The 10,748-nt window shown below is 53.1% G+C and overlaps 1 protein-coding gene across 4 annotated transcripts; it reads right to left on the bottom strand.

Annotated features, from left to right (window-relative positions):
• Positions 1–283: 283 nt before the first annotated feature.
• Positions 284–10,371, bottom strand: FOXM1 (forkhead box M1). Of its 4 annotated transcripts, none has more exons than XM_075120729.1 (9): positions 10,351–10,371; positions 7,502–8,101; positions 6,700–6,848; positions 6,269–6,475; positions 5,464–5,592; positions 4,768–4,812; positions 3,788–3,866; positions 3,056–3,237; positions 284–2,314 (listed from the first exon to the last, which is right to left on the bottom strand). In XM_075120729.1, exons 2-9 carry the CDS (start codon positions 8,055–8,057, stop codon positions 1,253–1,255), a joined length of 2,409 nt encoding a protein of 802 aa, XP_074976830.1. In that variant the 5' UTR covers positions 8,058–8,101; positions 10,351–10,371; the 3' UTR covers positions 284–1,252. The 4 variants fall into 4 exon arrangements, with proteins under 4 accessions (XP_074976830.1, XP_048679252.1, XP_048679236.1 ...); XM_048823295.2 differs by lacking the exon at positions 10,351–10,371 and adding an exon at positions 9,725–10,148 and having other exon boundaries at positions 3,788–3,863; XM_048823279.2 differs by lacking the exon at positions 10,351–10,371 and adding an exon at positions 9,725–10,147.
• Between the last annotated feature and the right edge of the window lie 377 nt (positions 10,372–10,748).

Here is a 10,748-nt window from a genome sequence, read left to right on the forward strand (position 1 = left end):
ATCCTTCTTTCCCCCTTCCGCTCACAGTTCTTTTCCACCCCACATACCTCCTGAATTAGTCTAGGGCTTGCTTTCAGAACTGAATCACAGTGCTAGAGCATGAATATTAGGCAATGGAAATTAACTCCTCATTGCATTGTCTACCTTGAGTGAATTGTTAAAATGCACTCGCACCAAGAAAGAAAGTTAGAATAGCGGTGCTGGCTCTGACTCTTGAAAGCAGCAACGGCAGCACGTGGCCCAGCGATCCCACCCCCAGTTTATACACAGTAAATGGAAACGGTTTGGTTGAGGTATGTCTGTGTCTTATTTTGTTTTTGAACAGAGGCCCTATCTAAAGTCCTTCCAGGGCACATTCCTTCTTATTACATAAACTCCGGAGGACTGACACCAGCTGCCCTATTACACACTGCAGTGGAAGATACACAAGTGAGTTTCAAGAGACCGCATATTTTTAAGTGAAGATTTTAACATCCATCTTACAATTCCTCTCCACCACTTCAATTGGAATAGACACACACTTGCGGAGGGGTGATCTTTCAACCTCTGCCCCTGCCAACACTCAGAGTGTCCTATGCCAATGTGTTTCTGAAGTGAAAAAAGACCAAAAATGGCATCTTAGGCATTCAACCTGGTTCAGGGAGAAGAGACAGGGACAATGCTTCAAATCAAGCCTTTTACCACCCATTTCTATGCCCATAAAAGTTCTAAAAGAATAAAGTGACATTTATAATTAAAAGCTAATTTAAGGAATGTACAATATTTACAGAGTCATGACAGGCAAGGCATCTCAGAAAAGTGGAGCAGAGTGAAAGGAAGGGAATTGTACGAGGGAGTTGTTGAGGACAGAGCCAGGAAAGGCTTGGGACTTTCCTCCCTCCAGTAGGTGTACTTTGGAGGGGCCTATCCTCATCGCCTCCAACCCCTTGGATGGCAGGGTGATTCAGCACCCACCTGGAAACCTTCCCTGACACCTTTTCACAAGGGACTCTGTTTCTCCACTTACTCAGGCCTGAGGCAAGACCAGCCAATAAGCCCCAGCCTGTCCCAGACCAATATTTATTGCAGCTCATAAATGAGCTCATAGCAGCCAATGGGCCTGTCTGTTTTCCAGCCAAGCAGATCTCAGCACAGCCCAGTATTCCCAATGGGAATAAGTCAAAACCACATTATGGGCCCCTGCATATCCCATCTAAGCAAGTCTCAGTAGAGCCCAGTGTCCATTACAGCTTGGGAATAAGCCAAACACAGCCTATCTCAGTTCAGGAATAAACTGAGACCAGCTCATCTCTTGCCCCAGGATGTCATCCTCTAGGCCAGAAAAGCTGATATCCAGCAGGATTTTGCTCAGGCTGTTGTTCATGGTGTCCAGAACCAGGCCCTCCATGAGAGACTGGTTCTCAGGAAGTCCAGAGGCTGGCAATTCCGGGGATGATTGCTTGGTGGATTCAGGATTGGAAGCAGGAGAGCTTGTGAGGGGCCCGGAAACCATGTCATTGGACTCTGTTTGGAGAAGCTGTTGAGGGGAGTCAAACAAGGAGTTTTTAAGGGGAGTGCTGTTGAAGCCCAGCAAGTCCAAGTTCTCTTGGAGGGATGTGAATGGCACCTGAAGGGTTCTCACGGGGCTGAAATCCAGCTCACTGCTTTCCTTAGCAATGGGTGCAAGTCTCCAGGAGTCAGGGCCCCCCGTTGGTGGCGTAGCAGTTGGGACTTTGCTTGGGGTGGAGGAAACTGGCAGTTTGCAGAACATCTCCTTGACTGGTGTTTTAAAGGGGCCACCCTCCTCCTGGGAGCAGCTGAGCTCCAGAGACTGGGTTTCCTGCAGGAAAGGAAAGTCCAATGTCAACCTGAAGGAGTCAGAGCCACTGCTCTCTGGCAGAACCAGGACTGGCTCTTCTGAGCAAGGTAGCACTAGGTGCTGTTTCCTTCTGGACCTGCCCATCTTCCGCCTCTTTATAATCACTGTGTCAGATACGCCGCGGGGCGGGGACTTCAGCACAGGGAAGTGTTTCTCCCTCTTCACACATGGTACTGGGAGCAACAGGCCTGGCTCTTCATCAGACTGCATTGGTTCCTCCTTTATAGACAAGACTGGGGGGAATGAGGGCAGCCATTTGTCAGGACAGCAGTCCTCCTTCTCCTCCTTTATACACAGGGCTGCAGGGAAAGAGGCTGGTGCTTCACCAGGCTGGGAGTTGTTCTCCTTTACAGATTGGGTTGGGGCAAATGGGGACGGCCTTTCATCACAGTGACTCTTCTCCTTCACAGGCCCCGTGGGCAAGAATGAGGATGGCTCTTCAGTCGATGGCAACACCTACACGGGAAGCACAGAAGTGAGGAATGACACACTACAGTGAGTAAGCAGGGGTCTAGAGAAAAAAAAAAATCACAAGGCAGGAAATGCAGCAGGAAGAAGAGGGGCAGTAAAGCTTTGGGATCAGGCGGAGGGGGAAAGGAAGGCACGTTGCTGAAGTCAGTAGCAATAATGTGATTAGATAGAGAGGAGCCAGCAAAGCGCACGGAGTGGATCTTGGCACAGCACCAACAGATGGTGTCCCTAGAGAGCAGTATTTCTGGGGAGGCGCTGTGAACCCAAGGAGTGTTGTGGTTGGGGGATGCAGGTAGTGAGGAGGGCTGGGCGCTTCTGAAAGAGGCAAAAACCACACTCTTCAAAATGTAAAGGGAGACCAGAATGGGTCAAGAGAACAATGCAGTTCCATTAGGAACTGAATGAAGGCTTGAAAAAAGGAGAGAATCCATGTTGCTCCTGTCTCTGGTTATTTGTAGCTGGACAATAGAGGAGTCGTTCGTTCATACTCAGAGGAGAATGCCTGTGTGAAGTAAAAAGCAGCCTACCCATGACAAGACAACTAGAGGAGAACAGTCACCTTAGGAATGGGGGATGGAAGGCAGGTGCAGCCAAGCGCCAGCCAGCACCAGTCCCACCACTGCAAGCATGGACGTTTGACGGCAGTAGCGAGAGTGGGCAAAAAAACCCTGTGGAGAGCAGGGGAGATTGGCACCACAGAAGCCCAAGGCTAGCAGAATCACTAACCTTTGGAGCAATGCGTACACGCTTGCTGCTCCGGATAGACTCTGAGCCACTGAGGGAGGCTCCCTGGGCCACGGGCTGAGGCACCTTCAGGGAGGACTGCAGGATGAGAGGTTGGCTCACAGGAAACTGGATTGGAACCAGGTAGGAGCTGACGCGAGGAAGCAAAGGCTTCATCTTTCGGCCTGGAAGGGAAGAGACTGGATCAGCTAGCGTCTTGCTCTGGGGAGCCTCTTCATCTCCCCCCACCACAGGCCAGGCACTAGACAGTTATTTTCTGGGAATGAGGATGGTTCAAGCTCCCCATCTCTTGACTAACTAATTCCAGGGAGGGGCTCACCCCGCCCCTGCCTTTTCTGCATAGTTATGGGGTTGCAAGTCCTGAGCCGAAACCCAGCAGAACCCAGGAGCTCCGAACAACCACCCCCAACTCAAGGTGTCTTGGGTTGGGATACTGCTCCCCACAGAGCTCAGCTCCTACTCCCTTTGAGCACCGGCCTCTGTATCAGGCCTCCCCCCCACCCCCAGACGTCTTCTCTCAGATGCAGTAGCCCTGCCCTCAGCTCCAAACCTGTCAGACAGGAGCGGCCGTGGCAAGCCTGCGAGCAGGCAATGCTGGACAGCAATTTCCATTTCTTTTCCTACAGGCTGGGAATGGCAGTTCGGGATCAAGCGCCCATCACCCTGGTTAGGGGACTGGCTGTCTTTCTGTCCAAGACAGATGCACACACTCACGTGCATTCTGCGGCTCAGTTTTGTTGCTGCTGTTGCCCCCTGTGTTCTTCTGGAGTTCTGGAATGTGTCGTTTTTGCTGCTATGGTCATTGGGGGATAAGAAAGAGGAGAAAAGAGAGTTAAAGAGAAGAACCCATCTCTGTTCGACTGCCTCACTTAGGAATGTGGATCCAGAGGCCTGTGCTGAGCTAGTGCTGAGAGAGCAACCGTTACCACCCTGAGACCGTGTGCCACCTGCCATTGCATGCCCATGACATCCCTCTGCCAGCTGCCACACAAAAGCCTTGTGGAGGGTGAGCTGGCATGATGGAGCTTCTCCAGCTGTGGTCTCTGCTGCAGGAGAAATGACCTGATTTTGGTGTCCTCTCCGCCTGAGGAAAGGTGAACAATACAGCTTTACAGCGTGTAGTGTCTTTCATACAAACCATAGCCCAAAATGCTCAAGTGGAACAGCAGAGCGAAAGAGGAATTGAAGAGGGATGCGGTTGGAAAGGAAATGGAGACAAGTCTGGCTAGCTGCTTGCACATCTATTATCGCTATACTGCTGGAGGTGAAGGAGGCAGCACCAACTTCCATCTGGCCAAGAGTCACGGTGCTTCCAGGGAGAAGAAAGGAGTGCACAGAGATTTTGCCCTTCCTGAAGCCACAGCCCAGAAAGGAGAGGAGCTGCTGCCAGGGAGGGTTGTACCTGAAACTTCTGGCTGGGTTTGTTCTCTGGAGACACATTTCATGCCAATAAAATATTGCAAATACCCATCCATCATTATCGGGACTTCACCAGCTAGTGCATTTTCTGCAGCTGTTAGAAACTTGGCCCTCCATTATATCAGGCATGCTTCCTTCCCCAAAAAGGTGTGCAAGGAGCTATTGGACTGGCAGCTGCGGTGACTCATTCCCCCTCCCCAAGCATCCTGTCCTTTCCTGCAATCACTGGCAAAAGGAAAAGCAGCCCAAGCCCCGAGCCAGAGGGAAAGTCTTACTGATTCAGAGTACTCAGGCGATGTTGGTGACCCCGCATCCAGCGGCTGGTGGCAGCAAGGCATCAGGAGGGAGAAAAATAAGAGGAAGTTACCAACCAAAGGGGGAAAAAGTATGGGACATTAACCCTTGCACAAAGTTCCCAAGTAGGAACATCAAGCTGCCCACCCACCAGGGAGAAAACACAGGAAGCGTTCACCCTGCCTGCTCTGAAAATCATTGCAGCAAGAGAAGGTCTCCATTCCTTTCACAAAGGGACCCCTTCCACAGCCCCCAGGTGACACAAGGCAATTCTGCCTGCATGGCTGGTCAAACACAACTATGCAGTGCATTAAAGGCCCAACCCAACTCTCATTTAAGTCAATGGGAGTCTTTCCATTAGCTACTATGTGAGTTTGCATCAGTCCTTTGGAAAGCAGCTGGCTGAAAGCTTATTCTACCTCTTTCACTATTCACATTGCTACACTGCGCCTGGAGAGCCCTGTTGCATCAAAGGTGCTCCAGCCCATCCAGGCTACCTCCCATTTCAAAACAGGGAACTCGCTACTTGTAAAGTTAATAGTGACTTTGTTCTCTAGAAGTTGGACTGAGGCCACATGCCAAGAGGGCTTCACCTCCCTGTTGAAATCAGATGCAATCAGATGCCCCTCTTCCGGAATTGGGAAGGCTACCTGTTTTCCTTCCCAGGAGCCGCTCACCTTGAACACTTGGTCCAGCGTCAGATAGCGATTGGCATCAGGGTGGATCGTCCAGAAGGAGATTTTACCATTGGCAGACGTCTCCCGGACAAACATATCGTGAAGTGATAGATTGTGTCGAATGGAGTTCTAGGTGGAGAGGAAAGATCTTAATGTTTTTGGTAACCAAGCATAGGTAGGACCCTAAGACACTACAACCCAGGCAGGGGAATGCCCCCCTGGCAGACTACGGCCCTTCATGCTCACCTGGTACCCAGTTATATCCCCATCACTAAAGTCCCTTAGTGCCCCCGCCAAAGATATTCCAGCTTCCTGCCCAGTAACCAGCCAGCCCTCTCCCCTGCCTGAGAGGAGTTGAGAGAGGATGCTAGGGTATTTGAGATGGAAAACGGAACATCAGAAATTGAAGAGGGCCCTTAGTTTGAAACTATTTTCCATCCTGTTTCATGGGCTGCTTGTTCCTTTGGATGAAGAAAAAAAAAAAAAAAGCAATTCTCCAAGCAAGCAGCCCCCTCGTGTGAGGGCTGGTCCATACTAATGCTGTAAATCAACTTAAGTTATGCTATGTAACTATGTTCGACCTATAGCAGTGTCTACTGCTGACTTCACCTCCCCAAGAGGCAGGAAGGTGAGTACAAATCTCAACGGGAGAGCACTCTGCCATCAACTTCACCAGACCTGCTAAATCAATACCGCTACATAGATTGCAGCAGTGCTGATTTAGCTGGAAGTATAGACAAGCCCTAAAACTCTGTTGCCCACACCTAGGGGTGGAGTCAGATGCATCCTCAACAGAACATGTTACCTTCCAGCCCGGCTTGGCCACATATTTGAAATAAGGGAAATGGTCCTCAATCCAGGTATAGATATCCTTCAGGGTCATGCGCTTCTTCTCAGTGCTGTTGATGGCAAACTGGATCATGGCCATGTAGGAGTAGGGGGGCCGTTCTGATACCGGGTCCTGCCACAAGGAGGAGGAGGTAGCAGTAGCAGCAATGGAGTCTTCTTCAGTCTGGAAGAAAAAAGGAGGAAACAGTGTGAAAGTTGCAGGAGCCCAGGAAAGTTCCAAGGAAGTTCCTCTTAGCCGGAGGACTCTGCTGCACAGATCAACTTGGCGGAGGCTCAGGTTACCCAGATTTTGTCATGTCTGCTCCCTTTGAGTGTTCTCACCCACATTCCTGTCTTCAGTTTCCAGAGGTTTACTCTATTATGTACCCCACCATCTCCCTCCCTTACCTTGATCCTCTCCTGCACAGGTGTCTGGTTCTCCTTCTCCATCTCTTGTTTCACAGTACAGGGGCCCAGCCCATCAGAGCTCATCTTCCCTAGCCATTGGATGTTAGTCAGACTGTTATCCAACCCGCTGCTCGTTGCCTCTCCACTACCTGCAGGGAAACAAACAAAGAGCCCTGCTCATTCACCTGCTGCCATCCCAGATACCTAAAGAGAGGCCCCAGCCAGGTCTCCCAAAATGGGCCCAAGTTCCCCATCTCGAGCTAGAGGCACAAGATGGAGCTCTGAGGCTAAAGCATCTTGTGGATCTAGCCAGAGCTCCTGATTTAGCTGTGGATCAGCCCAATTGCTGGAAAGGCTCCAAACCTAAAAATCCCAAATTGGATCTGAACCTCCATCTGCCCTGGCCCAGAGCGAGTGCTGAGCGCAGTGCTTAAAAAATGTCCCCAGATATTTACTAGCCAACAAACTAAATATCTTTGTCCCAGGCAGCAAAACCCTTTGCTCCTGTAGTTCTGACCCCCCTCACCTCCCATTCTGTCAGTGTACCAAAGTCTTGACCTGTAACACACCCTGCAAACTCTATGGGAAACACCATGCCCTAAGATCACTGATTTTGACTTGGATTCAGTATCTGAACCCCTGTCACCATATGTAGAAGGCTAATATACTAACCAGTTGGGCTGCTTAAAATTTCACATTTTTCACCACTGAACTCTTCCATGTTGAGCAAGGCACAGGCCTCCCACACCCACCCACCTCTCGTTGCACTTAAGAGGCCAACAAAAGGGAACAGCCTACGTACTGTTTCCTTCCTGTTCTTGTCCTCCCATGGAATTGGCTTGTGGAGGCCACAGTACTGCCCTTTCCACAGTTTTGTCAGGGTTTTGTTCGATGTTCTTCTCTGCACCCTGACAATCTGCTGGTCTGGTCCCCTTTGTTGCTGTGCTCATCTCATCCTTTGATTGGAGCTTCTGCTGAGTTGCTGCTGAGCCTGTGGGGCGAGAGCTGCCCCCACTGCTGATAAGAATGAACTTGTTGGGCCCATTGCTGCCACATTCTTTCCCCTTGGCTGTCAGAGCCTCAATGATACTCTGGATGTCAGCATCGGGAGGGATGATCACCACCTGGGTGTTGGGCATGGTTGGGTGATTAATGATCTTTATTCCTGCTGGGAATTTCTGGGTGACACACTCCACTCTGTCCCTGGGTTTGTCCCCTCTGCTATGCTCCTGCTTGGGGGCTCCTTTACTCTCCCCATCCGGTTCATCTCTTGCTGGAGAGTTGGATGCATTGCCATCCGGGAGGGACAGTTTTCGTCTCTTGAGAATCAGGGGCCTGCGAGGGCTGGTCCTCATCATTGGTCTGTACAGTCGCTCTCCATTGAAGACTACAAGAACAGACCCTGCAAAACATAAGACAGAGCATGAAAGAGGAGCTGTGGGCCTGGAACATATAGGAAAGGAATCAATTGTCTCTCATGCCAGGTACGCAATCAGCTGGTGTATGAGGGGCTTTCCACTCCATAGAGTCGTAGTCCCAAGGGTGGAAGATTCCTCACCACCTGTCTTGTGACTAGGGGACAGTTCCTATGCCCATAAAATTGAGTACTACATCCATGCCAGGGAAAAGAAGAACAGATCAGAACAGACTGTTGGAAAAACAGCCAGCACTTTCTTCCCGCCTTATTTATCGACCACACCGTCATGAAAACCCCACACAAATGACCAGCACCAAGTAAATAATTTGCATGATAACTGAGGCTCTCAAACCACACCTGTGAGGTTAGTGTCATCATACCTGTTTAATAGATGGTCAACTGCTTAAAACACCATAAATTAGGGGGGTTTTAACCCATGGAAGCTTGAAATAGATGTATTAGAAGCCAGGCACTTCCCTTAGCACTATGCAGAACTAAATTAATCATCCTCAAATGGCACAATAAACTGCCTAATCTGGACTTTATGGATGGTAAATAATTTTAAAATTTAGAACTGGGGGGATAAATGGCCAGACCAGAAATAGTGATTTGGAGAAAAGATAATTGGTTGCCCTTATATGAACACCGGTTGCAGATATGGGAGTTGTGGTGAGTGGAGCTTAGCTCTGGCACAGGAAATCTTCTGTGGAACGACAGTGCTTGCACTATGCATATTGCGTATGGTAGATTAAGCATTAACCAAAATGGAAAGGATTTCACATCAGTGGAGCCGATCCAGCCTGTTAGTGTCACAAAATTCTCAGAGAGAGTCGTTTGTATTGTCATAAAAGGGCAAAACCAAAACAGACAGAAAAATAAACTAGTCCCCTTCCTACATGATAGAGGCCAGCGACACATCCAACCCCGGCCTCTTTCTAGCAGTTAGAGATGCTCAGAGAGGCTCGCCAACAGGTATCCTCCACATGCTACAGAGGTTAGGACGACTGTCCTACCTGTCACTTAGAGACCCCTCTGTGAGGTTACGGCAACGCCCGCGGTGTCACGCAGAGAGTGCCAGGGGGCCAGGGTCAGAACCATCCCTCTCAGAGAGCGCAAGAGAGTGATGACAACCCCGCAGGTTGCCCAGAGAGCTCTGTGGGAGGAAGCAGCTTCCTAGAGCGCCCTGGACACCACTGACAAAGGCCTTGCAGCCTCCTGGCTGCCTGCGGGGCGGGAAGGAACAGGCCAGGGCCATGCCTACAATGGGAATTCTCACCCGTCCCTTCCCCCGCCCTGCCCTGCCCTGCCCTGCCCTAACCCCAAACCTAGCCCATCCCGTTCCCCAGTCCCTGCTCCCCCACCCGTGTTCCCCGGATGCCTGCATCCACCGGTCCCCGGTTCCTCTCCAGCCTCCAGCCCAGGTTTTACACCCTCTTCACCCTGTCTCCCCCCCGCACCACCTACCTTGCCACCACAAACCCCCCTGATCCCCTTTTCCTTCCCTGACCCCAATAAATCCCCTCCCAGCCCCCACAGCGAAGCCCCTTCCTCCTGCCTGATCCCCGCCCCGCGGCCTGGCCCTTCGGCCCCTCCCAGCCCCACTCTCACCCCGGTGTCCGGGGGGGGAGGGGGTCGCGCGCCCCGCTGCCTCCCCGCAGGGACCCGGCGCCGCCGGGCTCCGCTGCTGCGCTCAGCCCACGGAGGCCGTTCGTTTCGTTTCGCGGTTTGAATTTGGCGCCCGGCGGCCCGTTGGCGTCACGTGCGGGGACGGGGCCAATGGAGGTCGGGCCGGGGGGCAGAGCGTTCCATCCGGGGCCGCAACTGGCCAATGAGCGGCCGCGCCCGGGGGCGCCGACACACTGGTGAGCCCGGCAGGAGCCGGGGCCGGAGGGGACGCGAGGCGAGGCCGGTTCTCTCCCTCTCCGCGCGGCGCAGCGGCCTTCCTGAGGTGCCCGGGCGGGGCGGGCGCCGCTGGGCTCGGGGCTGAGCCCGGCCCACGTCCCCTCCTCTGCGTGGGGGGGGGGGCTCCAGCTCTGCCCCCCCTTCCCCGCGGGCTGGGTCGTGCCTCTCGCCTGGCCCCCGCGCGCCTTTGCCCGCCTCACGCCGCCCCCTCTCCCGCTGGAGCGGCTCTGTGACCCCGGTGCCTGCGGTGCCTGCGCTGCCCCCCCTCCCCCCAGCCAGGCCGAGGACCCGTCCAACGAGCGATGGCGGCTGGGTAACCTCTGCCTGCGTACCGCCCGCTGCTGAGCCTCTGGGCTGCGTGTCGGGTGTCGTCAGCTGCCCGCTGGGTTGGTGTGTGAGAAAAGCCCGCTCGGGCGGGGCGGGGCCGGGGTGGGCAAACTACTGGCCTCGGGGCCACGTCCGGCCCTGAAGCTCCCGCCGGGGAGCGGGGTCCGGGGCTTGTCCCACTCTGTGCCTGCCCTGGCTCCGTGTGGCTCCCGGAAGCAGCGGCGTGTCCCGCTTCTGGCTCCCAGGGGTAGGGGCAACCAAGGGGTTCCGCACACTGCCCCTGCCCCAACCAGTGCCCCTGCAGCTCCCATTGGCCATGGTTGCCGGCCAATGGGAACTGCAGGGGTAACACCTGCGGACAGGGCAGCGCACAGAGCCATCTGGCTGCGCCTCCACCTAGGAG

The sequence above is a fragment of the Caretta caretta genome, chromosome 1 (assembly GCF_965140235.1).
Source record: "Caretta caretta isolate rCarCar2 chromosome 1, rCarCar1.hap1, whole genome shotgun sequence".
NCBI lineage: Eukaryota > Metazoa > Chordata > Testudines > Cheloniidae > Caretta > Caretta caretta.

What these genes read in the sequence shown, in the direction of transcription:
- FOXM1 (XM_075120729.1), bottom strand. Translation starts at nt 8,057, where the DNA reads ATGATGAGGACCAGCCCTCGCAGGCCCCTGATTCTCAAGAGACGAAAA. An exon ending in ACAAGAACAGGAAGGAAACA is followed by an intron (nt 6,849 to 7,501) that starts GTACGTAGGCTG and finishes GTTTCCCTGCAG; the next exon opens with GTAGTGGAGAGGCAACGAGC. An exon ending in AACTGAGCCGCAGAATGCAC is followed by an intron (nt 3,238 to 3,787) that starts GTGAGTGTGTGC and finishes CTTCCCTTCCAG; the next exon opens with GCCGAAAGATGAAGCCTTTG.